This window comes from Lissotriton helveticus, chromosome 1_1 (assembly GCF_964261635.1).
Source record: "Lissotriton helveticus chromosome 1_1, aLisHel1.1, whole genome shotgun sequence".
Classification (NCBI taxonomy): domain Eukaryota; kingdom Metazoa; phylum Chordata; class Amphibia; order Caudata; family Salamandridae; genus Lissotriton; species Lissotriton helveticus.
In genome coordinates, this window is record NC_136057.1 from 30,149,003 (window position 1) to 30,175,803 (window position 26,801).

The following is a 26,801-nucleotide window of genomic DNA, read 5'->3' on the forward strand; positions in this document are numbered from 1 at the left end:
GTGAATTTATATTTGTTGATTTACTCCCGTGTAGATGTACTCTTAAATCTAGGGTAAATCTACACTTTTTGCTATTCGCCATTTCTGAGTGAAGATTTACTCCTTACGATAGTCTTACGTGTCTCTCCCATCTGAAGCCAGGCATTCGAGACATCAAAGACTGAATCTACGAAAGTAAGGTTACTGTTAGTAGCTTTTCACTCTATAGGCGGTAATCTCCACCACTGGGGCGGAGATCACACTCTGGTATAGGGGAAAATAATAAATGTCATTCACTCTTTAAAAAATATAAAAGATATTTTAATGTCAAATACAAATTTAAATTAAATAAAAGTAATAATTATTAACCTACAACTAATAAATAGTTATATTGGAGTAACTCATCAAATTCAATGTTCATTAAATGATTTAATAATTTAACTATATTCATTAAATATATAAATATAATTGTTAAAAACATTTTGTTAAAAATGCTATGTCATTAGCATTTTAATATTTAATTAGTATTTAGTAATCCTAAGTAAAAGTTATGTTTTGATTAATTTAATATACTTTGCATTTTTTATCAAAAGTTTAGTTCAACAAAATAAGTAACGTATTACTTATTACATTTATAAAATATTTAAATTTAAATGCAATATACCTTTTATCTCTAAAAAAAAGTAACTGTAACTGTACATATATAAACACACATCTATATTTCCTATTGGGTGCTATTTTAAGTATCTGCCTCTATTATTTTCTATAGGAGTGTGTTGCAGTACCTTTGAGATGTGTGTGGTATTAGATTTACTCCTAAACTGGGGTGGAGTACTTTAACAACTGTTTTGTGCCCTTTTTTGGCAATTGTAATATTACAAGTGTAGCGTGTGAATAGCAATGGTGTTACTCTTTTGTGGGTCGGATTTTGATTCAGCATGTCCCTCCCTAAACTCCTTCTTACCCTTCCCCAAACCCATCCTCTTTTATAGTAAGTAGTACCTGTTTTCCATCTACGCCCCCTGGACCCTTCCACATTTACTGCTAAACGTACAGGTAGAGGGATCTAGGCATAGAAAAGAGGCAAGGCAGAGGTTGAGATCACCCCCTGTTGGTTTGTGAAGTACATTTTATGGTATTAAGTAATTCTGTAGTAATATTGTAGTATTTTTTTATGTACTACAAAATACAATTTATGACTCAGGCCCCCTCTCCTTAACCCACAGCTTCCAATTCCTATGTGACTCTTAGAGTTTATCTATTTCTATCTCTTCCTTGAGTGACATTACAACTTGTACATTTGCAATTTTTTCTGTTTGTATCTCTTCCTTGTGTGACTCTACAACTTGTACATTTGCAATTTTTTCTGTTTGTATCTCTTCCTTGTGTGACTCTACAACTTGTACATTTGCAATTTTTTATGCTTGTATCTCTTCCTTGTGTGACTTTACCACTTGTACATTTGCAATTTTTTCCGTTTGCATCTTTTATGTAACTCGTGTAATCCTAAATCCTTATGTATCACAACTGGTTCTTACCATCATGCAAAAGGTAATTTCGTTGGGGCGTGTCTGGTGCGCTCCCACCTCCCTGAAAGTATCAAATTCCTGTGAGCTGACGAGCTCGGGAGCCTGCACCTTCATGCTGTGAGTGGAACTGGTCCTGAGAGATAAGGCAGCATGCCCTGCAACCTATGAACTTTGCTTTTTCCCTACTGACGATTGAGGAATCATGAAACACGTGTCTAGGGATACGAATTGAAACTAATATTACAGCACTGGCTATGAACACTTTGAATTGAACAGAGCGAGAAATAATGAACTACATGAACCATCATGCAAAAGGTAATTTTGTTGGGGCGTGTCTGGTGCGCTCCCACCTCCCTGAAAGTATCAGGTTCTTATGTAAAGCGCTCTGACACTTTCGGGTAATGTTCGCGCTACTTAAAATCGCATTAAATAAAATCAGCAAGAAGACTATAGCCGAGCTTCGTGATAATAAAATATTTTATGCCTAAGAGACAATTCAGTTTGTAGTGTGCATCATTTGAAAGGAGAAAGTATAGGTAATAATGACATATTATTAGAATGTGCACTACTCTAGTGCTGGTGCAGGGCCTGCAGACGTCATACACCATGAGAGTAAAGGTCCAGTCGTTTACTTATGTCACCAAAACCACAAGTTGAAATTCATTCCTTTTTTTTTGCACTACTTGCCTTTGTTGGGATTATTATGGAACGCTTGTATTAAAATCAGTAAGTTGAATACTGCAGTATATTAGGCTCTACAGTTTAAAAACATACAGACAATTTTTGTTGAAGTCTGAGTTTTGGTCTTGGACAGTGAATAATACTTCGAGATGATAAATGTGAGCCGTTTAAAGTCACAAAAAACAGATTGACTGACGATGCAGTAAATTGGCCAAGACTGCCAGGGCCCGATTCACAGAATTTAAGACTCAATCCTAAACTTACTACTATTTTGGTATTCACAGAATGCACTTACTATTTTTGGTATTCACAGAAGTTAGGATTTTTCTTAAGTCTGTCTTAAGACAAACTTAAGAAAAAAATCCTAACTTCTGTGAATACCAAAAGTAGTAAGTTCATTCTGTGAATACCAAAATAGTATTAAGTTTAGGATTGAGTCTTAAGTTCATTCTGTGAATCGGGCCCCCAGTGTTGAAGGTCTGACTTTGGCCCTCACTCTGGGGCACATTTACAAGAAAAGGACGGAGCGTGAAGCTTCAGCATAGTTTGCAGCACCATGTTCTGCCATTTCCAAAATGCGGGGATGCACCATATTTACAACAATACGGTGCACCCCTGTGTTTTCCCTAGCACTGGTGCTAAAAATAGCTGCTTAGCGGGAATACAGGGATATCTCCCTGCACATAAACAATCATTTATGGTACTTCTCCTCCTTGCTCCATTAAACGCCTGATATTGCATGCCATTCGTTTTTTACGCTGATTCAAATTTACAGACCTTTGTAAATCTGGGGCAACGTCAAAAATTAATGGGTGTTGCAGTAGAACACCCACAGCCGCACCCATTGCACGCTCCTTTCGCTCAGATACCTGTGTGAAAGGGTAAGATATTTACCAAGTGCTGTTAAGCCACAAAAAAGTGCCTTAACTCCACTTTGTAAATATTGTGCAGGGCCCTGTGCTGCCGGAACGACAAAAAACAAAATGCTCTGTGATGCTGAAAATGATGATATTGCTTTTGGATGTATGACATTACAACGCATGCTTTTACCACGCATGCTTTTACATCGCAACTTTTACAACGCATGCCTTTACAACGCATAGCGCTTTGGGGTGCTGGATAGTGAATAGTTTAATTTACTATTCCAACTCCAGTCCCCGCGGATAGTAGGGAAGGTGTTGGATAGTAAATTAAATCTATTCCCTATCCTAGAGCGCCCCCCACCGCAATGCGTTGTAATGGTTTGCGTTGTAAAAGTTGAGATGTAAAAGCACTGCGTGGTAAAAGTTGCGTTGTAAAGGATGTTTCCCATTGCTTTTACATCATCACAAAATTGTACTGGCCGATCCTGTCGGGTTGGGATCTCCTGTACTCATTGTCGTTCAGTCTCAATGTACGACCGTTTCTGTGCTACTGAGCTTATGTTTAATAAAAATGTTGTTTTTTTAAGTGACGTGCTGGTGACACAGTCCCCTTGTAAATATGCCATCTGTCTGCTCGACCTATTGTAAGACATGTACACACACACACACACACACACACACACACAGTGGGCTTTGGACGAGTCCTCTATCCCCATCAGGTTATTGGCTGTTCAGTGTATTATTCAACCTCCAATTGAGTGCTTCCATTGCAATGCATGAGACACTCAAAGGACTATTTTGCCTCTAAAAACTAAGAACAAATTATTGAACTTTTTGTCACATTAAATTCTTTATCTCACACTTGGATTTGTAACCCAAACAATCCCTTTTTTTCTCCACACCACAGGAAGTTAAGGCCTTTTTCAACACATTTGTCTGGATTTGAGTCTGAGACTAACCCTAAGACCGATTTATTGGCTTTTATTGGATTTTGCACATCCGGGCAGCCTGGCCATGAGAAGTCCACTCGAAACCCTACAAAGCCAACACAGAAGCTGCAATCTCCTAAAACATTCGGGCAGTCACCTAGTGGTCGCAAAAGCGACACGCAGACAGGCCCATTGGTATCAAGGAAACTGAAAACCTAAGATTGAATGTCCTCTCCAGAACATTGGAGTCTTTACCTGGGATTAATTCAAGGAGATAAGGATAATTGCAACATCATCAACAGCTCCTGGAACACCAAACTGTTTCGAGGTCATTGAACACAGGGCCATATTATCAAGAAAGGGCATTACATTATCGCCACTTTTATTGGCAGGAAACTGCCGCTAAAGCGGCGATAATGGGCTTGATAATATGCCCTTGTGAATTCCCATAGAAGCCCAGGTTCTGGTGTTAACCTGGTGTTCTGTGGCAATTCACAAGGGCATATTATCAAGCCCATTATCGCCGCTTTAGCGGCAGTTTCCTGCCGATGAAAGCGGCGATAATGTATCGCCATTTCTTGATAATATGGCCCCAGGTTCGCTCTTTTCCTTCCTGACTAGCACTGCACGCCCCCTTCATATATTTTAAATCTTGGTTGATAAGGTCCTGAAAAGAGGTTTTAAAATGTAACTACAAAAAATTTACTTGTTTGTTTATTTTCAAGTGAAGTCTTAACTATTGTCAGAAAACTACATTTCATGATTTAAACCTAAATAAAATAACCCTTCTAATCACTTAATATAGAATCCCTGAAAAATGCTAAAAGAATAACTTTCTCTTTGGAAGCCAACAGGACTGGCTTGAAGGGTCGCCTGTCTGTGTTGGCATAGAGAGGCAGATTAAAGCCAGAGCCCTTTGAGGTAAAACAGCAGCACAGGGGGGGCAGGACCTGCTGGGCAGTGGAGAGGGCAGGTCTTTGGTTTCTTCAAACAGAAGGGGGAGAATTCTCCTACATCTCTGGTGACCCAGCAGTGTCTGTGTTCCCTCACTCCTACATAATCTGCCCAGGGTAGAATAAAAATCTTGCCTCATTCTGGAATAATATAGTGTTCCTCCATTAGCTCAATGGTTGGAGATCCAGAAGACACATTTGCTTCTAGCACAGCTCAATGCAAATGAACCATGCACTCGTCCGCATTCTGTCATTAGTGACTGGTCACGTCGGCTAGTAGTGAGAGCCTACCGCCCATCACTACTAATGACTGTAATGGAAGGAAATCTGCAGCCACCACCTATTATGCATACGAGCAGAGAGGAAATCTATCTACCTTAGCACTTTAGTTAAACTAAGAATCCTGAATTTTTAGGGGCCGTTTACGAGAATGTCACTCAGTGCAGCACGCCACCTTTGTGCGCTGCACTGCGTGACAGGGACAGGGCAGGAATGCACCATATTTAAGGCTATACAGCACATTCTGACTTTTCTACCTGCGCTGACGCCCTTGTGGCAGCCTAGAGCCAACACCGGCACCCGTTGAACCACGGTGCAAAGATGCCTGCGTTGCACGCAGGATTGTTTTTCTTCAGGAAGCGACCCCTTCCTCCACGAAAACTATCCTGAGAGGCGTATTCCTCTTTCAATGTCTGCTGCAGAAAGCAGCAGACATACATAGAAAGAGGAATTAACTAGGAGTAATAAAAGATATTTCTCCTTGTTACGCCTCCCTTGAGAACACATATTGTTATGGCACGTTCCCAGGTTTACCATTTGGATTAAACCTGGGAATGCGTTAACTTTCAAGAGTGTTGCGTGGGAACGCCCATGGAACGCCTCCCTAGGGCAGAGTAAGGCAACGCAGCAACTTGCACTGTGTTGCCCTGCTCCAGATTTATAGAGTCTCTCGGCGCCACGCAAAGGGGGCCTTGCGTGTCTTCATAAATCTGACTTAAGGATTGCATCGCTCTTGCACTACGTTGTGCAGTGCAACAGCCAAGGCCGGACTGGGAACAGAAACCGGCCCTGGCACACTGCTCAGCCGCCCCCCCCTGGGGTGAGGGGGAATGCAGCCGAGCAATTTGCCAGGGCCGGTTTCAACCGATTTTGTAACAGGGGGCCGATATTGCCGACCCCCGGTGACAAAAACGGCCCACCAGGGGCCCAAACCCAGCCCCCAACCTAGTGGTTCACCGTGCAAATGCCCGGGGCCCGCTATGGCCAGTCCGGCCCTGGCAAGAGCGACACAAACCAGCTCGTAAATAGGCCCCATAGTCGCTGGTGTGGGCTGAGACCTACCAAGCAGATCACACCTCCGTGTTTTATGGAACATATCAAGTATTTTACACCGGGCCTGCGCTGATTATGGGTTCAGTGCACCAGGCTGTCACTGGGCAGAGACAAAATATTAATATTTGGTGTCTTCTAAGACTGCAGTCTAGGGCACGTCAGTCTGCACAGCGTGTCCTGTTACAGAGAGCGTACCGACGGACGTTGTAGACCAGAATATGTCAGCCCCACAGTAAGAAATAGATAGGTTAGCTCATAGGCTGATATTCTGATGGCTTTACTGAAGAGACTTCTTCCATAGATCTAATAATATAGATCTAAAGTTTAGTAAACGGATCAGAGTATAAAATAGAGGGTACAAGTAATTTGAATTGAGAAGTTCAGATCTGAAATCAAATTTAAATAATCTAATTTGGACCGTAATTAATCTTAAGGGTACTTAATCATTCACGTGGCGGATAGCCCATCTGCATTATTACAAGTGCAATTGGATATAATGGACAGCAGCACCTTCAATCTCCTGTGTTATCCAATTAAAGAAGTTAGGAATTTTCACAAAAGACATAATCATATTATAATTCTATACTCCTAAAGCCAAGAATGTTAAATCATGCAACAAAATGGAATACAATGGATGTATTAAAAATATTAATTTAAATGCAAATATTAATAAAAGATTAACATTTTATTCAACACAATGCATTGTCAGTTCAAAAAGGCCATACACAATATACAAAACAACAAGCATTCTCTCCATAATGGACAGAGACATTTTAAGGCATGGGCAAAGTGAGCTCTAACCAGGGCCCCAGCCTTTCAGGGGGGCCCTGATAGCACCAGCTCTGTTCTTCAGAGGCTTGTCCTGATGACCTTTAATAATTCTTGAATAGATTAAATATAACTTCCCTTAAATGTATTTTGTACATGGGTGATGTGTGAGTCTCACGCCACATCCATAATAAAAATTATTTTAGAGCCAAACAGGACCTCGCATCTGAGAAATGGGCGGGTTATCAGAGATTATTTGCATTAATATTAGTGAATTGCTGCTGTGTTAAAATATTGAAAACAAAAGTCATTATCCCTAAAAAATAGATGTAAACACATTTAGAATTTGGGTTTGTTTGCCTGTGCATTGTCAGTGAGCTGGCCAAAGAACGCATGAACGAGCTGAAATTGGATCATAAATTCAAAGCTGTTCTGAACAGGGGCCCCCAAAATATGTTTGGCCCTGGGCCCTCAAAATTTTTAAGACGTCCCAGAATAATGGAAAAGTTGCACCCAGTGGGCTCAAATCACAACCTTGTATTTGCTTCAACAACTAAAGATTAGATCACAAAAGGCACTGGAGCTTCTATCTTCCAGCCTTCCTCAGGACAATCACGGAAAATATACAAATTACGACAGGATAAATCCTCAATTCTAACAAAATAGCTACATAATGAGAAAAGGTTAATTACAAACAACTCTGCTTAAGAAGTGACGATTTGCGACCATAAGTACCTAATAGTTTGCAGTTTCAAATAGCCATTTATGCATATTGTGGCTTACAAATCACATTCAAACATCATAAAGTTCATTGGAAGTCCCATCTTATTTCACTAACAAGAAGTCACTTAGTAGACAACAGTGAATTGAACATTGTTTTAATCTTAATGTGAGAAGACGTTATAAATGTAAACTCTTTTACAGACTAACTGGCTCATTCTGACCTCAGCAAGAAAATTGAAATTGGATAAAATAGTTTTGCACTTCATTTCACAATTGGTTTCAAAGTAGAAATTTCCCTAGACATTACCTGTAGAACATGTGCAAAGAAACTGTCAGGAAAGGGGGAAACTGGGCAGCTTCACCGGTCAGAAATAATGACAATATGTTATCCCCCACTCTAATAGGGACAAGGGGGAGTCATCCAGTAACACGCCCTGAGGTAATTCTGTGACCGTGTCATAATGGTATTTCCACCACAAAGCTTTACTAATGGATTCTATTACCAGACTTCGAATGAAGCACTTATCCAAAATAATTCAAATCAAAATCAATTGGACAATATCTCCAGATTTCTGTAAATTTTCTTGCAAAATATCAGTTAATGTAATTAAAAAGATCACAAAAACTGTGATAGAGAAAGCGAAAAAGAAAAATATATATAAAAGGAAAATATTCTGACAGCCTCGTCAAATTAATGTGATTCACCCTTGCCACTCGATACGCCTTTGTCTGAGAGGCCAGTTCACTCACACTCTATTCAAGCTTGAACGGAGAGACGCAAGCCACACACACAAAATGTCCGCCGTGATGAAACTGCCAGCATGGGTGCTGATATCTGCCACAAATCTGCCTGTCTAGAATAATTTATAGAAGCATTAAAAACTCCATACACTAAAGATCCAGCCATGATCATAATTAACTCTGCTGGCAACTAAGATCAAAATTATTCAGAGGACTCATCAACAGTGTCCCATATCTTCAGTTTATTGAGCCATTATCAATCCCTATCACACAGATCACAACATTATACTCCCAATCTTTGGGGTGGCAAAAGCAAAACTATAAGTTGATGACACAATTCTTTGCTTGAAGGCCAATAAATATTATATAGCCTACGCATTGGAGAGCATCCATGAATTCCCACAAATTGGGGGTATAAAATTAACCATCAGAGAACAGGAACCCTATGGTTTAATGCAACAGTAGAAAATCTACCAAACAACTTGAAACATAAATTCACCCCATGGAAGCCTATTAGATAATTTGGCATATACGTCACTCGCAATTTCACTATTTTTTTAATTGAATTAAATTCCTATATTGAGGAGTAAACAAAACTGCTTACTAGATGGAAATCGTTACTAAAGCCAAATATTGAGAGAGTTTCAAACAAGATATGGATCCTTATGCTCATTATATTTGTATTTTTAATGGTCCAAACTAAAAATAACAAATGTTCAATTGGATACTGACTTTCGGGGTTTAGCACTGGAAAACCTATGGCTACACTTGCTAACGCTCTTTCTCACCCTACCAACGATGCGGGTTCTTCTACTTTGGATATGTCTATGAAATATGAAATGATTAATGAATCAGTGGCTTATTTACCTGCCTTTATAAAGACCCACCAGATATGAAAAAAAAATTCAATATAATACACTGCAAACTTTTGCTGTTAGGAAAAAAGAGTTTATTGATGATGACAATAACGCTGAGAAACATGAATATTTGATTTGGAATGACTGCTAGTATTTGGGTCTTGTAGAAGATAATGATATCATAAATGACCAAAGATTGACTTTATCAGTTAAAGATTTTATAGTAATACAGCATGCAAAACATGGGAACATCTTCAGGTGAGTTCTTTTTAAAACAGACTCTAGTTTTGGCTTAGTTTTCAACAGATTAAAGCCTTTTTGCCAACATTTTCTATATTAAATGTTGAAAATCTACATCGTATTTTAAAATCGTATTCAAAGTTTCAGTAAAGGTGTAACATCGCGGCATAAGATTGTTGATCAGGGTGTTCATCAAATCCCACTATTGCGACATTTAATAACATTGATAAAAGAAACATGGCTGAAAATATCACCGAAGGTTGGCAAGAAACTATTCAATTCTGATATGAATCGTTTTAAGCAGCAAATTTAGCAGAATGTAGTTTTACTCAGATGAATGTTGCATTTCACTTCAAAGATTACCAATAGGTTTTATTCAGTCTTCCCTTCTGGATATATTATACTTCAATTCAATATGTTCAGGGATTGGTGTCACATGATGGTAGTTTGTCCTTAACTTCATTCTTTTTGGATTGCTACATTTATATCACTTAGTTCACAAGTAGAATGCAGTATTTTAACAGATCCAAACATAACATTTTTCAATATGTAGTAAGTCAAAATGAACAAGTTCATTTAAAAAGGAGGTTTATATATATTAATTTCCATTCGATGCATGTTCTCTTATAAGGCAAAGTTGGGCGTCAACCAAAGTACCATCCTTTTTCAATTGTCTGGTTAGAATGAGGACAGGGGTTGATTATCCGCAGGTAGGACGACGTGGTCTGCCAGTTCTACTGTATGCGGATGACACAGTCCTTATATCTAGGACCGCGAGGGGGCTACAGGCGCTGCTTGACTCCTTCTCCACCTTTATGGTGTACCGGGATCTTTTGATTAATAATTCCCAATCTTACGTTATGCAGGTGGGCCCCTGCACGAAAAACACTTTTCAATTCATGGTTTGATCTGCAAGGTTCCCCGCACTGATGCCTTCTCGTATCTGGGGTTGTTTTGGATGAACAGATGAAATGGGGCCCCCTTTAACAAAGAAAGAGGGTAGACCAGGTGCGGGTGAATACTGCCATTTTTCACTTTGCCTCCAAACAGGGTAGGAGACCGATTGTGGCCCTTTCAAAAATATACCAGGCTAAGTGTGTCGCGACGGTCTCCTACCGTAATGAAATATGGGGGCATGTTACTACAGATATTTTACAAGTGGCCGAGAACGCATTTCTGAAGCGCTTGTTAGGTGTGCCATGTGGTACATCTAATATGGTGGCACATGAAGAACTGGGGGTGCCCTACTTGAGTGATATGCTGGCCGTCCGCCCTTTAGCATTCTGGTTGAAAATCATGCTAAGTGAAGGACTATCATTGAATCAACTATTATTGAATGAGTGTATGATTCTGGAACTTGCTCATCGCATACCTTGGCTCAGATACGTTAATAGTAGTTTTGAACGTCTAGGAAGAGATGAATTGTACACCAATCTCGAATCATGAACTAAAAAGAATTTGGAGTGGATAAGAGCGTCTTTTATCAGCCCAAGGAAACTAGAGAGGGAAGAGCTGAAACTGAGGAAACCTAGTATAAGGAAATGTATAATGCTGAAAACAACATCACTTGACCAAGCCATATTTATTGGGGGTTTTTAGTGCATGTGAACGTTTTTTAATGACCAGGTTTCGGCCGGGCCTTTTTCATCTTTTGTTGGCTTTGCCACGGGGAAATCATAGAGGACAGTTGTTAGCACTCTGTGGCTGTGACCATGAGTCTCCACGGGATTTGCAATTTTTTTTGATATTTTGTAAATTTTATGAGGTTCCTGGAAAACTTGTATTATTTCTATTTTAAAGAGGTTGAATTTTAATAAGGCTCGCCCAGCGCTTATTTATTCACAATTGTTGCACGAAGATTGTATTCTCAGTTTCCTGAAATTCTCTGTGAAGGCTAGGTCTTGTTTTGATTAAATGGCTTTAAGAGATTGTGCATTTAACTCTGTATTTTATAGACTTCCATTTGTATCAGGGTTGTTATGTGATGCATTGTTCACATTTAAATGGATTTTTATGTATTGGTAACTTTTATGGTTTTAAATGCTAAAACCGAATAAAGTTGTTTGAAATTGAATTGAGTAAAGTCACATCACTAGAACCATTGTATGCTTCAAATAATCTGTTAACATTTGCTAAAGTGTGAATTTTTTTTATGAATTAATGATTTTATACGTTGGATATTTATGGGGAATTTGAATTTAGATATGTATTTTGTACCTTAACAAAAAAAAAATATTTTTAAAGCTGTCAGAGGAAGCAGTGATTTGCTTGCTAGTGTCCAGGTAAGAATTTAGGACTCGGGGTCAAGTGACTGTCTGTAGAATAAAGAAGTTCGAATTGTAATCTCCACTTAACCAAACTGTGTCATTCTGGCATTGAGCTACCAAAATTAGTAGTGCTTAGAAACAGTGTATAGAATATGCATCTAACATTAGAAGGGAAGATGTCACTAAAACAATCTAATATGTTTTTCTAAATCTACTTTACTATTACATTATCCAGTTGTTTTTCCAGGGAGTGGTTAGCCATGGAATTCTGTGAAAGTCAACAAACATGGCTGTTTATTTGCATTCAGAGACTCCTCTCTGTCGCCTTTACATCCTGGAAGGGATCAGAGATGTACTCCAGCCAGCGGCCGGTGTGTCTCGGTTTCCAGAATTGGAAGGGGAAGAGATCCCCCTCAGATTTGTTGGGCATGTAGAGGAAAGATTTTTTGGGGCAATTGTATACAGCACAAACTTGACCCAAAGGTACTGGAGTGCTTTACGTGCGCACCAGTCACATCACACAAGGACACATTCTGATTTTTAGGCACAGGGAGATTAAGTGATTTGCCCAGAATCACAGGATGTTGATACCATGAAGGAAAACAAAACATTGTGAGTTTGCATAGGGATCCTATTTCCCCAGAGTGGAGTCCTCCGTCCCGGACCATTACAGAAATATACCCTTTATACTACTCATGCGTATTCATGGGAAAGTTTATGAATTCCAGAAAGCAGTACATTTACACGTGCACATAGGTGTAAATTCAGATTTACAACTTTCTTCAAGAGTGGGGTCCATTGAGTCCTGCCTCTTTCCTACCATGTGCACAAGCCCCTGCTACCCACATGTGCCACAAATACTATTCTTATCTATATTAGATGTATTTGTATAGCATGCGGCGACCCGTACGCATCCCGGCGCTGGCTGGACTATACTGACCGTGAAGATTGGTCCGTCGGAGTTAGTTCTTGAATAACCATGTTTTTAGTTGTTTAAATACCCCAATTTGTCTCACTCTCCCCTGTCCAGGGGAGTGCAGTGGCAGTACTTTACTTTCCATTTCTAAGACAATACTTACATTTCAAATATATCCACATTAGAAGAATCATTCTTTTTTTGCAAATTCTAAACATATTTTCCTGGGCCAGTGCGAGGATTTTCAACACTCTTGGAAAAATTTGAATTTTGCTGGTTGGAGCGCTCCCCAAACACAGAGAAGAAAAAAATAATTGTCAGTCATTTTGTAGTAATAATTTGGTGCCTCATCTAGAGGGAGCTATAAGCCTCCTGATTTATATCGCCTTATGAAACAGTCGGCCATTGGCTTTCCACACTATTTTCAAAAATGAAAAATGTTACAGCTCAACTTTTTGTTGAAGAATGCAACAATATTTTATTTGCGCTGCCCTAGCTGTTCCTGGCAGATTGGCGTCTTCTCCTTCTGCAGCGTTGCATAATTTCTGAGCCATTCGTGCTGTAAACGGGAACTCACATGTTCGCTCTGCCCAAGATCACACGCAACTAACCTTCGCCAGGATCACCCACATGCCACTGGTTCACATCCGAGTCTGAACTACATAAAATGTTAATTTTTATGCCATTTCATTATTGCAAAGTTACGCAGGTTTGCTCCATTTAATTTTGGAGCAATCAAAATAAAATTTGTATTTTGACTGCATGAACAAATGAACAACAATGATTTTTACCGCTTCGAAACAACAGTGAGCACACGAAAAAGAAGCGAGAACGAAGTGTCAATCGTTGACAATGTGTGATCTGTGCTCAAAACCATCTCGGTGGAGATTAAACACACACACGGGCACTTTTTGGGATCAGATTCCGATACCAGAGGATTTCTCCTGATTTAAACAAACGGGTCTCATAAATGCCTCAAAGTGCCTGCACTTAAATAGGTCAGAATTGTAATTGTGCAATAAATAAAAAAATATATATAATCCTTGAAGTAAAAGCCCCTAATGACCGGACTTTGCAATAATAATGTTACCGTAAAAAAAGTACAAGAAAAAAAATTATACATTGAATAGTTCAGTTTCAAAACGAATTTATTCGCTCGATCCGACCATAAAAAAACAAATAAATACAGATATAAAACGCGTAAAAATCCATCAGAGATTAAAATCACCAATGAGCCATTGATCAAATCAAAATGGCCGCTTTACACAGCTGGAGCAGCAGACAGACATATTGCACATCTTTAGAGCGTGGAGTAGATGGCACACACACAGCATTTCTGTTTCGTACAGATAAAAAAGATGATTTATACAAAAAATGCATGCACTGGTATTACCTTCACAACAAGATTTCACACAACGCCACTATTTGCTCATTGTTCCCTGAATTTTTATTCCTGAATTTTTATTCCTGAATTTGTGTTCCAGCATCTTTATTTATTTTTGTTCCTGAATTCCCCAAAACGGAGCCATAGTTCGAAGTCTCGCCCGGTTGCTAGGAGAGGAGATTAGCACAGAGGCACTTTTTACAATATTTGAACAGCACTTAGATCCCCTTCCGGAGCTTAGGGCATTTTAAAATATATATTCTATCTCTACTAGGTTATTAAAAGTTGTAGAACCTCTCTTACATCCCTATTAACCCCACCTGCACGTGTTCTGCTGGGTACATTTCACACCACATTGCAGTGGTGCAAAGAGAGCCCACTATCGATTTTTTTAATATTTCAGAAGTGTTAAATGTTTTAGTGGATATTTATGTTTTTCAAGTCTTTAAGGAGTTTTACCTGTTTTACTGTCAGGCTTATTTTTTTCAAAGTGAGAATGATTACTTATTGGATGGTCTTCCAGGGTTATGATGTTTCAATCACATCTGTACTTGTTTTATTTAATGTCACTGTGTGTAACAAGGAAGTGTTCTGCACATTTTGTTTGCCACTAATGAAATCTCTGGGGCCCATCAATACCAGTAAGTAAGGGCCACAACCGCAGCCAGAATTTTCCCCACATTTGTGGAGATCACTTTTAAAAAAATAGATGCAAACAACCAAAATATTTACCCGGATTTAACAAAAAAACATACATCTGATGTTTCAAAGAGCCCCAAATAGGGCGATATTTGTAAAAGGGATGCTTAGTGCAGTTTTATATTTTTCAGCCAATGAGCTGGTGTGGTTTATATATCAGGATCTTGATTGGCCACGCACCTCGCACCAGTGGTCAGAGAATCTGCCTAGGATATATGACAACAAAAGACGCACTATTAATGGACGGAATGCAGAACAAATCAAAACATTCACCCAAATCAAGAGATCTGGGTTGAATCCATCATTCTTTTGCTCACCAGGCCTCCCCAGTTTAGACCTGGCCATAGGCAAATCAGTCTTGACCCAGAAACCGTTCCTAGGAAGCTTGTTTCCGGTCCAGGGAAGACATGGCTTGGCAGTTCGGGCTGGACTGTTCCCATGAGGCACAGGGTCAGACTGATTTGCATATGGCCATGTCTGAACTGGGGTGGCAGAGTGAGCTAAAGAATGATGATGGGTTAAACACAGATCAGTTGACTGGGGTGAGTGCTTGCAATGTTCAACACTCCGTCGATCATCCCCTTTGGTTTTGCTTTGGTATATATGACAGGCAGCTTCATGGGGCGGATCCCTTAAAACCTCGCCGCCCATGCCTTATGCAGGACCACAATGCACCAGCAGGGGTCAGTCTGAGCTGGCTGCTAGTGGCCAAACAGGTCTAGTTCAGGAGACGGTACTTTGTCCACAGACACTTCTAGCATAAAGAACCAATTTACCGCCAAAGGGGTCTCCGCAAACTCAATCTTCACTTCGAGTTAGTGTCATCGAGATAATCAGGGGACCTACAACCCATAAGGTTCTCTGTTGTAGACCAGTGCACCCCACTTTGGAACAAGCCAACTGAGCTCGTTACGCAAGAAGACGGCCACTCGAGCATCAGACGTACTTTCAAGTTATGTCCTTAGTAACAAGTTGCATACATTTTGCACTAGATTAAAAACATTCCCACATGGCATTACAAATGACCCTTATTGTAAACACTATGACAAACCGGACCATGACTCAGTTTGACTGGCACCATGGGCCATTATTTGGGATTAATAGTTGTAGGTACACGTTGACAACCTGGCGGGCATATTGGAAGTGCAAATATCTAAGCGTCTCGTTTATTACAGAAGCCCATCACCTACAGACGTGCTTGGGGAGACGTAAACATCAAACGTGGATATTGACATATGGTACTGAGTCCAAGTATGAATCTCTCACATCCAGGCCCAAATAACCTGTTCTCTTGCACTCTACAAAATATATCACTTGAGAGATTTTTTTATAAAATTGATATGAGGCAAGGGTCAAAATCAGTGCCAGATTTAGACATAAAGCATTTACATCTTGGCCCAAAACTGCTTAAATTTTGCTAAAATTTATTTCAGATTTTAAACAATCTCCTCTTTTTGATTTTGCGAAACATTTACTTCACTTTTTGTGAATAGTTAATTTATTTTTGTCTTAAATTATTGTACTGACAAGCATTGTTATTTTAAAATAAAAAAGTTGAGTTAAAAAAATACATCAGTTATTGCAAGGAATCATTTTCACGTTTCACACAAAATCTATTTCAGTTTGTGCTCTAAATAAAGTTCACTTTCAGTAATTATCACTTATATTAATTTTGTGATAAAGACAAGAGTGAGTCAAGAACTCCTCACTCTTCACGGAGCCTGGTCTAACAAGGCGCTTTCATTTTCCACATAATCAAGGAGGCGATTCCATACCAGGTAAGATTAGTTCTCTGTCTACGTGCCAGTAAAGAACAATGCTGCAGATAAAGATTGTAGAGCAAGGGCCCCTCAGCACTTTCTTGATAAAAAAACATACTTTTCAGTAACAGGCATAAGACATGTCATGGCGTGTTGTTCCAGTACAATTGATGACATCTTTAATATTTGAGAGTGATTGAATGGAAAATGTGATGGTAAAGACTGACTTTACATTTCTTAACTTGAAGTCTATAACTTGTGTGCTATCGAAGCCGCATTCCATTCTTATAGCTTCAAGGCAACATAGGCATATGAATCTAAAAAAAATGGGAAACAGCGTTTACCACACAGTCTTTACCATGCTCTACCATTACCATGCAGCCTTTACTACGCAAGCCTTTATCACGCAAGCCTTTACCACTCAAGCCTTTATAACAAAAATGTAAGTATATACCAGATAAGTGAAACACCCTTCATGTTTATATATCAGGAATTAGGGCAAGAGCGTTTTAGGGGTTTATGGATGGGTAAGGGTATTGGGTGGTAAGGGTGATTTTAGGGTTTAGGGGTGGATAAGGGTATTGGGTGGTAAGGGTATTTTTACGGTGTAAGGAAGGATGATGGTATAGGGTGGTAAAGGTGTTATTAGGGTTTAAGGATGGGTAGGGTATAGGGTGGTTAGGGTAGTAAGGGCATTTTAAAGGTTAGGGGTGTGTAAGGGTATTGGGTGGTAAGGGTATTTTTAGGATTTATGGGTGGGTAAAGCTATTGGGTGGTAAGGCACATTTTAGGGTGTAGGAAGGGCAGGGGTACTAGGTGGTGAGGGTGTTTTTGGTGTTTAGGGATGGGTAAGGGTATTGGGAGGAAAGCGTGTTTCTCGCAGTTGCATAACCTGGTGGTGTACATGCGCTATATAAGAGTAAATTAATCTAATCTAATCTGCTAGGCACTCAAATGAGCCACTTCCATAGTCCAGGTTGAAATTAATCAGAGTGCCCGCTGTCTACCTCCACTCTGTGGGCGCCCCTAGGAAGAACCCACAGTTTTCTACGGAGCTGGCGTAGTTTCAACCAGCACCCCTTGACAACTCAGCCAAGGTTTATCGACAACAGAGGGATGAAAGGCTGAGTGGACCCATTAGAATTTGGCCCTGTAACCAGGAGGCCATACACAGGCCCGTACAGTGGACATATTAGTCCACTAAGCCACCAGATCCAGCTACACATCCGAGATCAGTCCTAGGTTTGTAGGAAACGCCTACAAGATCGGGGTCAGAGGACAGAAAAGAGAGGACTTACATTTTGCTCGGAAAATCTATTTTTGTGACAATGTATGCACAGTGACATCGGTCCGTGTGAGCTACTTAATTATGTAATGTTGAGAGCTATTCCTCACACGTATGATGGAGGGCACCGCTGAAAACGACCCTCCTCTGCTTCTTTGAAATTCTGTTTGATCTACATCCCACACCTGTTCGTTTCCTTCTCATACGTCATATGCAGAATTTGCTTGTGCGGGCACCTGGCGGCGCGAGGCTGCTTTGTTGAAACGTAAGCGCTTGTGTTGTGCAGAACGAACGCCCGGAGACTTCTGCCCGGAGCCAGTGTGGCGAGGGCATGGCTGATATATTCTAATTTCTAAATAATGCACAGAAGCTTCAATTGTGGGCTGACTGTATTCTATAGCTCCTTGAATGACTTGACACTAGGAACTTTTAGACTGTCACTATGCCGTGAGCCCTTTGTGAGAGAACAGTGACACTTGTTTATAGTTTGGGTACAATAGTCTCGAGGCCACTGTGTTCTGTAGCGTGGGTTGTCGGGGAGCCCACGGAAGCAGGCTGAGCACTAAGGGGCTTATTTATGAGTGTAGCGCTACTTTTCTTGACGCTCAGGTGGAGCAGGCCTCTCAATCATATCTATAAGGCAGCACACTGTCTCTCTGCGTGGCTTTGCATGGCCTCGTAGATATGAAGTAAGACAAAGCATCGAAGTCGCTGAGTCGCCTTACTCTGCACCAGGGAGGCGTTGCACGGGCGTTACGGTGAGTTTTCCCTCGCAACTCTATGAATTGTGATGCTTTCCCAGAATTACTTAATCACGTAAACCCGGGACAGAGCAAAACCTTACGCCTCCCCAGAGCAGGCGTAACGAGGAGAAATGTTTCCTCTTTCAACATGTGCTGCCTTTTGTAGCTCGCATAGAAAGAGCAAAATGCCTCTCAGGATTGTTGTTGTGCAGGAAGGTGCTGCAATCGAAGGGCGCCTATGGTGGCGCTAAGCACCAAATGATATGCTCTGTTGAGGCCCAGGGCATGCTTATGCCTGGAAAGAAGATCAATATTGCATTGTTTGGGTCTGGCTTGTACAAGCTTGCCACCACTAGTCAAGAGCTAAAGAACTGTTGAATAGCAGAAAATCTCCATGTTCTCTTCAGGATGCCTTCTGCCCTGCCCTGTGCCCTGCCCTCTGTCCTGCCCTCAGCCCTGTCTTCTGTCCTGTCCTGTGCCCTGTCCACTGTCCTGCCCTCTACCAGTAGCTCAGATTCTTCCCTGACCCAGATTCCCTTAAGCTTTTACTAGTGTCCATCAACTTTCACGTTCAAAAGGATTTTTGCATAAAAAGTCACACAACAAAACCTCTGATGATGCATGAAAAGTGGCTCTTATGGGGCAGGAACGGTTATAGTTCAACAAAGCAGTGCACCCTAGCACTGCTTGTGAAACTAGCACCAAACGATAAAAGGCACAAACAAAGAGTGTGAGCTGGCGTGGGTGACGTCCCGCCACTCTTCCATGTGTAATACGTGCCACTTCCCCAAAAGTTCCAAACATTACAAGTCATCCTGGGGTATTCGTATGAGTCACAATTGCAACAAACAGTTTCTCTGAAGTAAACAAGTCACATAAGAAAGCTCTCAACCTGTGCCCCCCCTGGTGAAACATTAATTCTGGCCCCACCTTAGGCAACTGGTACATTATGTGTGTTTGCGTCACCAATTATGTCAGTGGTGTACCCTTGTGAGTATGACGCTGCACTATATTTTGTTCTTGCAATGCAACACTCCTCGGGTGCACACATCATTGCATTGCGTAAATCTTAGTACATTTGCTGTCTGTCCGGTTTTGTAATTTCCTGCCCACTTGCACCCTCCCTGCGGCCTTTTGCTTTTCATTTCAAACCATGCTGCGGAGTCTTATCTGACCCCACTGAGCGTCAACTTGTGTGGTAAGTTCAAATCTTGGGTAAGCAGCAGCCAGCAGCTATGCTCTGGTAGAGACCTTGTCTTATAGCAGATGTGTGCAGGGGAACTGCAGGAAAATTCAAAGTTTGCCCCAGTAGTGCGGTGTCCTTTGCAACCTGCGCCTTGAAGTCTGTCTGATGGGAACCTTTCTTGATGAGGATTCACTGGTGGAAGCTAAAGTACCAAGCGGTGTAAACAAAGATCATGAATTGAAGGTACCTCTAGTTGGAGGCACCAACGTATGTCAGACCGTGGCCTGGATAGAGGCGGCGAGAGCATAATTGATGTTAGAGCTGACTGTTACCCACCCCGATCCCCTCCGCTTCCACCTTTGCAAGTACTCTGTCCCGCTGACTTCCATAAGCCACAGTGACTATCAAATAAAATTTGTGTCTAACTTGAATTAGCGCGGCATGTTTTTATACAACAAAACTTACACCGTACTAGATTAAATTCAGGAGTGAAAACGCTAGTGTTAAAGAAAGGCTGCAATTATCAACACATGCAAGCAATGGAGAAAAGAGTCACTTTCAAAATCCTCATTCACGCCTTCAAATGCCTACACAACAACGGACCCAAATATGTCAACGACAGAATCAACTTCCACGTACCCAAAAGAAACCTCCGATCTTCCAACCTCGCACTGGCCGAAACCCCGTGCATCCACAGAGCCAGAGCAGGCGGAAGATCCTTCTCTCACATTGCAGCCAAGACCTGGAACGAGCTCCCGGCAGACATCAGACGCGCCCCCTCCCTGAACACCTTCAGGAAGACCCTCAGGACTGGCTCTTTGGCTAACAGATCTGAGGACCCCCCCATAGCGCCTTGAGACCCTCACGGGTTAGTAGCGCGCTTACAATTTCCTGATTGATTGATTGATTGATTAAAGCAATCCTTTAAATATATAACATAATCCTCGGAGAGGGTGTCATTTGCTCTCTTCAACTACGTCTCCTCTCGTCATAGTCTGTTGATTAATAGAGCTGTGGCGGGGACACAAGCACAAAATAGCCCTAAAATAAAATGTCTGGACTGTTTTAAATATTTAGACTAGATTTTGTTTTTTTAAGAAATAATAAGATTCATGGGTAGGTTACAGGGTCAAATCCCAGTGGGGCTGATTGAGACTTTCTTCCTTCTGAGGTCTACAAAAGAAGTTTGCTCCAATCTGTGTAATGCTAACACCTTTAATTTAATGTCAGATAAAACCATTGGGGTTCCCAAGACCACACATTTTTCAACTGCCTACCTCCGACGGTTCATTGTTGCATACACAAAAAAGACATTGCTGCATTTCAAATGCGTTAAAAGTGCCACAATGCTTCAAAAACATTTTGATGGTTCGCACTATTTTTATTTGTTTTTAGATATATGTCTTAAACTTGTTTTGCCATTTGTGTTGCTATGCCTTCCTGTTAAAAAGCACTCTTCCTTTAAACTAGGACCAGGAAATATTTCACAGCATCATATTCTGTGTAATTTTGGGGATTTTGTGTTATGCTTGTTACGTAAAATTCCTGAAATTAGGAATCCTGGAAGTAGGCGGAACAGCCATGTTTAATCACGTTCTATTTGGTAATGGCGGCGGCAGCCATCTTGTTCTTGTGCAAGTTTCATGGGAACTTGGTTTCAAAATGGAGGCTAGGTTCCTGCCCTCGGTGCCGCTTATCGGTTTCATCCAATTTTGCCAAAGCAAGGAATTCAAATTTGTTATTCCCCATCTATGGTTGTGCTTCCCTTACAGAACACACACATCTATGTATGTACTCAGCAGCCAGGCTGTTCATAGTTTCTCTAGCCCACTATGTTTAAAGTGTACGTTGATATCCTCTGGGTACATTTGGTATCAGCAAGTGAATACCACAATTAAGCGCAGTCAGGGGTGTAAGGTAGATAGTAATCTAGACAGAAACAAGCCGACCACTGACTCGCGCCAACTGCTAAAAGTGAAGTATCTATCAAAGTGTTATGAGGTCCAAAATCCTACAATTCGCACAAGTAATTTAGTTTCTATTTTTTATGGTGGTATTTCAGTTCTACGTTACTGTGGGTAGGTTCAGGGCCAGACTGGGAACTTAAAACAGCTCTAAAAAAAATGATAAATTCAGCCCCCATGTGCAGACGTGCTAATGCGCGCTAGAACCAGAGCAACTCTTTCAAGTCGCCACCAGCATCGTGTGCACCACCACTCCTGGAGGCCGAAACCAGCCTCCAAGTGTCAAAACCAGCCTTCTGCGGCTCCAGCCTGCCGGGGAATTGCCCGCTTGCCCGGCTGGCCAGTCCGGCCATGGATAGGTTCAGCGGCGGGAAGGGGAAGGCTGAAGGCCGGCTCACTGGAGTGAGTTTGTCAGTATTTGAGAGGGGCGGTGTCCTCCGGTTGGAGACTACTGAATGCAAGGTGTGATCATTGGGCCATACTAGACTGGATTGTCATTTTCGATTGATGAGTGGACTGGGACGAACCTTCAATGTTTCGATAACTAATTACTTGAAATGAGCGATTACAGGAAATAGCTTCTGTAAGCCGGGGCTCCTCGGCTTTGTTTTGTTCGCTGGTTCACCTACTTTGAGGTGCATCGTCCAAGTCAAGTTTTATGTCAAGATTTGGAATTCAAAGGCGGTCCACAGAAACAATATAATACAGCATCGAAAGAATAAAAGATTTAAAATATAGACCTACAATATGCGGCTTTTGTTGTCTGTGATTGGTATTTCTTTTATTGGAAGGTACTGTTGACTTTTTACATAATCAGTCTCCTTGGGTTGTTTTGTGGTACCTACAGTACACTTCTTCTTTAGTGAGAGATGTTTGGTGACATCCCACTGCTGGGGTGTGGTGTTGATGTTATACACACAGGTGTTGTATGTATGTAAGAGATTTGTAAAACGCAGGAATCACCCCCGGAGTTTTAAGGTTTTCAGGTCTGTAATAGGGACCTAGCTTGCATCTTGAAATGAAATGAAATGAAATTAAATTAAATTAATTAAGTCTTATAACGCGCTACTAAGCCCAAAGCCATCAAGGCGCCTATACGTACATTACAATCCACAAACACCCAAGCGGAGAGAGCTGCCGCGGAGATGGGGTTCCCTCAGCCTTTGAGGGTGTAAGCCATCCGACTAGTTCTGCTTCCTTCACAGACCACAGCTTAGAAATGTGCCCAAGTTCCCTCCGCGACGGTTGACACGCGACTATTTCTATAAACCATGAAAGAACTATCAACATAACTATTATGTAAATGATTAGCCTGATTTATAAAATGAATTAATTACTTAGGAATATAAAGCATAGACTATAACAGCCTGAAAAACTAATAAGTGAACATTTGCACAAAATTAAGATTTTGCAAGCGCTGCGCGTTCGCTCTTTGTATCCGGTGAAAGGTTGGCCACTGAGACCACGACAGATACCATCATCAGAATATTGTGACAGCGAAAGACCTAAAAAGGCCTGAAACTCAAATGTTGAAAGATAATAAGACTCTCACGTCCAGTGTATTTTTCACAAATAAATGTGCTCTGCTGTGTAAAAACATCAGTCGCTATAAATTATATTTTAAACAAAGTGACAGACAAACCAAATATATTGTAAAAAACAAAACTGGAAACAGCAACATCTTCTAAAATAGTGTAAAATTCTAAAGCTATAAAAATAATCAAGAAAAGTATTTTGTGGAAAAAAACAATCAGAAAACAAAAAAATAAACAAGCGTAGGTGACACAGATGGATGAAAAATATGAAAACATAAAATAGCTACATCATAAAATGAAATGAAAAATTACAAACAATTTCTGATTGCCTCTTCTGAGTTGGGTTACATATTTTCAATCTTATGTAGAAAAAAACATGTTATTAAATTAATAAACAAGAGTGAATCGTCACCTCTGTTTTTAGCCTGCCGAGTTCTGGAAGTTTCTTCTTAATATGACCTTCTAACACCTGTATTGGAATGTGTGAGATGGCATTTCCATTGCCCACCTCCCCTCACAAGTCAGTCATTCATCCTGAAATGAATGAGTAAGTAAATCAATGACATTTTTTTATCCACGCTCAGTTTCCTTTTTCAGTCCGAATGGTCTGAACTAAATATGGCCGACAATCCACCCGCGCGCACAGAACCTGGACAGCTAAAGCCTACGTTGTGGTGACGATACACGATGAGGCCCATCCTTACTGGTGGAGTGGAATGCCACTCAAAATACAGAACCTCTATAGCAAAATAAACTTATGGCTCAGAAAGGGGAAAATAAATCTGTGGGGTGGGGTGAGTACAATTTTTAAAAGAGAAAACTCTGAAAAAATTAGGTTGGCTGTGTCAGGTTGCTGCTACTGGTTCAGGCCTCAATTCTCAAACCTTCTGTCCCCTCCACATACCTATAACATAAATGTATGGATAAAATAAATGTACGCTTGTCCTCAGCACACTCTGATTTAAGGCTTGAGAAGGATTTCCTGGTGGGTTTTATGAGCCCCTCTTCTGGAGCCTAAATATGTGGCATTAGAAGGCTCACAGGGTTCATCTTCTTTTATTTGTGTTTTTAAGTGTGGGAAATAAATTAAGAACCCCAGAAAATGGAGGGCCCGATTCACAGAACTAACTTAAGACAAAATCCTGAACTTACTACTATTGGTATTCACAGAAGTTAGGATTTTGTCTTATGTTTGTCTTAAAACAGACTTAAGACAGACTTAAGTTAGGATTGTGTCTTAAGTTTGTCTTAAGTCTGTCTTAAGTCTGTCTTAAGTTTGTCTTAAGACAAACTTAAGACAAAATCCTAACTTCTGTGAATACCAAAAGTAGTACGTTTAGGATTTTCTCTTAAATTAGTTCTGTGAATCGGGCCCCAAGTATACCTAAAAAATAAAATCATAACTAATAAAGATAAGTAGAGAATTGAAAGTTAAGTACACCCTTGTTTCATGTTTTCATTTATGTTGAAAAGCCTAAAACGGCTCTCGGGTAAAGTGCTCGGAAGCACCTCTTTTAAACACAAATAGATTATAACTCCTTACTGACAAGCCGTACATATATTTCTATGTGCTCATGGCGCTGACATGCAACATTGTACTGTTTCGTAGCATTGTCCAACGAAGCCATAGCTACAGAGTGTTAATTTTTCAGCAACAGGACTCTGCTTATTTTAATACATTTGTGAATCTTTCTATATTTTTTCTGTTCCAAGAAAACACCTTTGTGTAACCTTAGGATGTGATTTGGAAATTACCACAAAGCTAACTGGGCGCTTCTGGGAGGTGGAGCGAGGTTATGGCCCAGTAGGAAGGAAAGCTCCTCCCTCTAGGAATATTCCAGAACTAGACGGCTAAAGTGGAGTGGTGTGGCTCACTGGTTAGAGGCGGCAGACCTGTAAGCAGAGAACGGCCCGGGACCAGGGTTCAATTCCCGATGCGGCAGGGTCTGGGACCAGGGTCAACGGACTCGATAATTCTCGCCTCAGTGCCTACTCTAACCAGGGAACACACGCGGTAACTCTGGGTATTAAGCTTGCCTCATCTCTACAACGGCCCCCCACAGACGCCGGGGATGCCTGGTTTCACCCTGGAGATACCCAGAAAGGGACCATCTCACAGGGAAAACCAGGACGGGTTCCCCAGCGGTCTACAGCGCCAGGACACTCGGGTAGAGTAACAGTGCGCTTTACAAGTATCCCACATTTACATTTACTTTACAAGTATCCTACAAAAGCAGCGCGTGGAATAAATGTGTCGGGAGGCGGGAAGCAGCGCGTGCTTTGGGACTCAGGTACCAGGATGCAGGATGCGGCGCGTCCTTTGAGATGCGGGTACCAGGAGGAGGGAAGCAAAGCAGCCTTTGATACGCAGGTTACAGGAAGGGGGAAACAGCACACGCGTTGAGACGTAAGTACTAGGAGGTGAAAAGCAAGCATGCTGTGAGAAGCAGGGACTAGGAGGCGGGAAGCAAGCATGCTTTGGGACACCCAGGAGGTAGGAAGCAGCGCATCTTTTGAGAAGTAAATACCTCACTTAATTTTTAACATGGGAAAAATGACGCAAAAGTGGTGCAAGGGGCTTGTAAATCTGCCCCCAAGAGTGAGGAAGCGGCGCAGACTTTGAGACGCAGGTACCAGCAGCTCACACTCTCGGACACACCCATCAGTAGTGGGAACAGCAGACTTACTCGTACCTTTTCCAGCCACGAAGGCCGCAGTGACAAGGAGTAGGCCCCAGGCCTTCCCCACAAGAGGCATGGCGCTTCAAGGGGGGGTGGAGCAGCGTGGACGCGGTGGTGAGCGGCCCCTCTACGCACCTCGTGTTCCTTGTCTCTCGCTCTCTCATCTGATACCTCTCCTCTGTGTCTTGCTCTACTTTTCGTGCTAGGCGGTCTCCTGTTTCCTTTACTGGTTATCTCGTCTTCTCTCCTCCCCTTTCTGTCCCTCCCTCGCTCCCTCCTGCTGCTCACTGTCTCACACTCGCTAATGCTCTCCTCTCCATCTCACACTCACTTCCTTCGATCTATTTTCTTAGCCCTCTGTTCTTCTTTTCCTCATTGTTTCTACTCATGCTCCTTTCTGCTACTCTGTCCCCACCCGGGGCGGACTAGGAACCAAAAGCAGCCCAGACACACATGTTTAAAGCATCCCACGCTCCCTTCCTGTCTCTTTCACGCCAGTCTCTCTCTCTCTCTCTCTCTCTCTCTCTCTCTCTCTCTCTCTCTCTCTCTCTCTCTCTCTCTCTCTCTCTCTCTCTCTCTCTCTCTCTCTCTCTCTCTCCTTCTCTCTCTCTCTCTCTCTCTCTCTCTCTCTCTTTCTTTCTCTCTCTCTCTCTCTCTCTCTCTCTCTCTCTCTCTCTCTCTCTCTCTCTCCTTCTCTCTCTCTCTCTCTCTCTCTCTCTCTCCCTCTCTCTCTCTCTCCTTCTCTCTCTCTCTCTCTCTCTCTCTCATTCTCTCTCTCTCTCTTTC

At 41.4% G+C, this 26,801-nt stretch overlaps 1 protein-coding gene across 1 annotated transcript in view; it reads right to left on the minus strand.

Annotated features, from left to right (window-relative positions):
• Positions 1–26,196, minus strand: part of CD6 (CD6 molecule) — a 262,122-nt gene extending 235,926 nt beyond the window's left edge. Inside the window, exon 1 of the mRNA XM_078646382.1 lies at positions 26,022–26,196. Within this exon, the coding sequence (XP_078502508.1) occupies positions 26,022–26,091 (70 nt within the window). The 5' untranslated portion in view covers positions 26,092–26,196. The remainder of the gene's footprint in view (positions 1–26,021) is intronic.
• Positions 26,197–26,801: the final 605 nt, after the last annotated feature.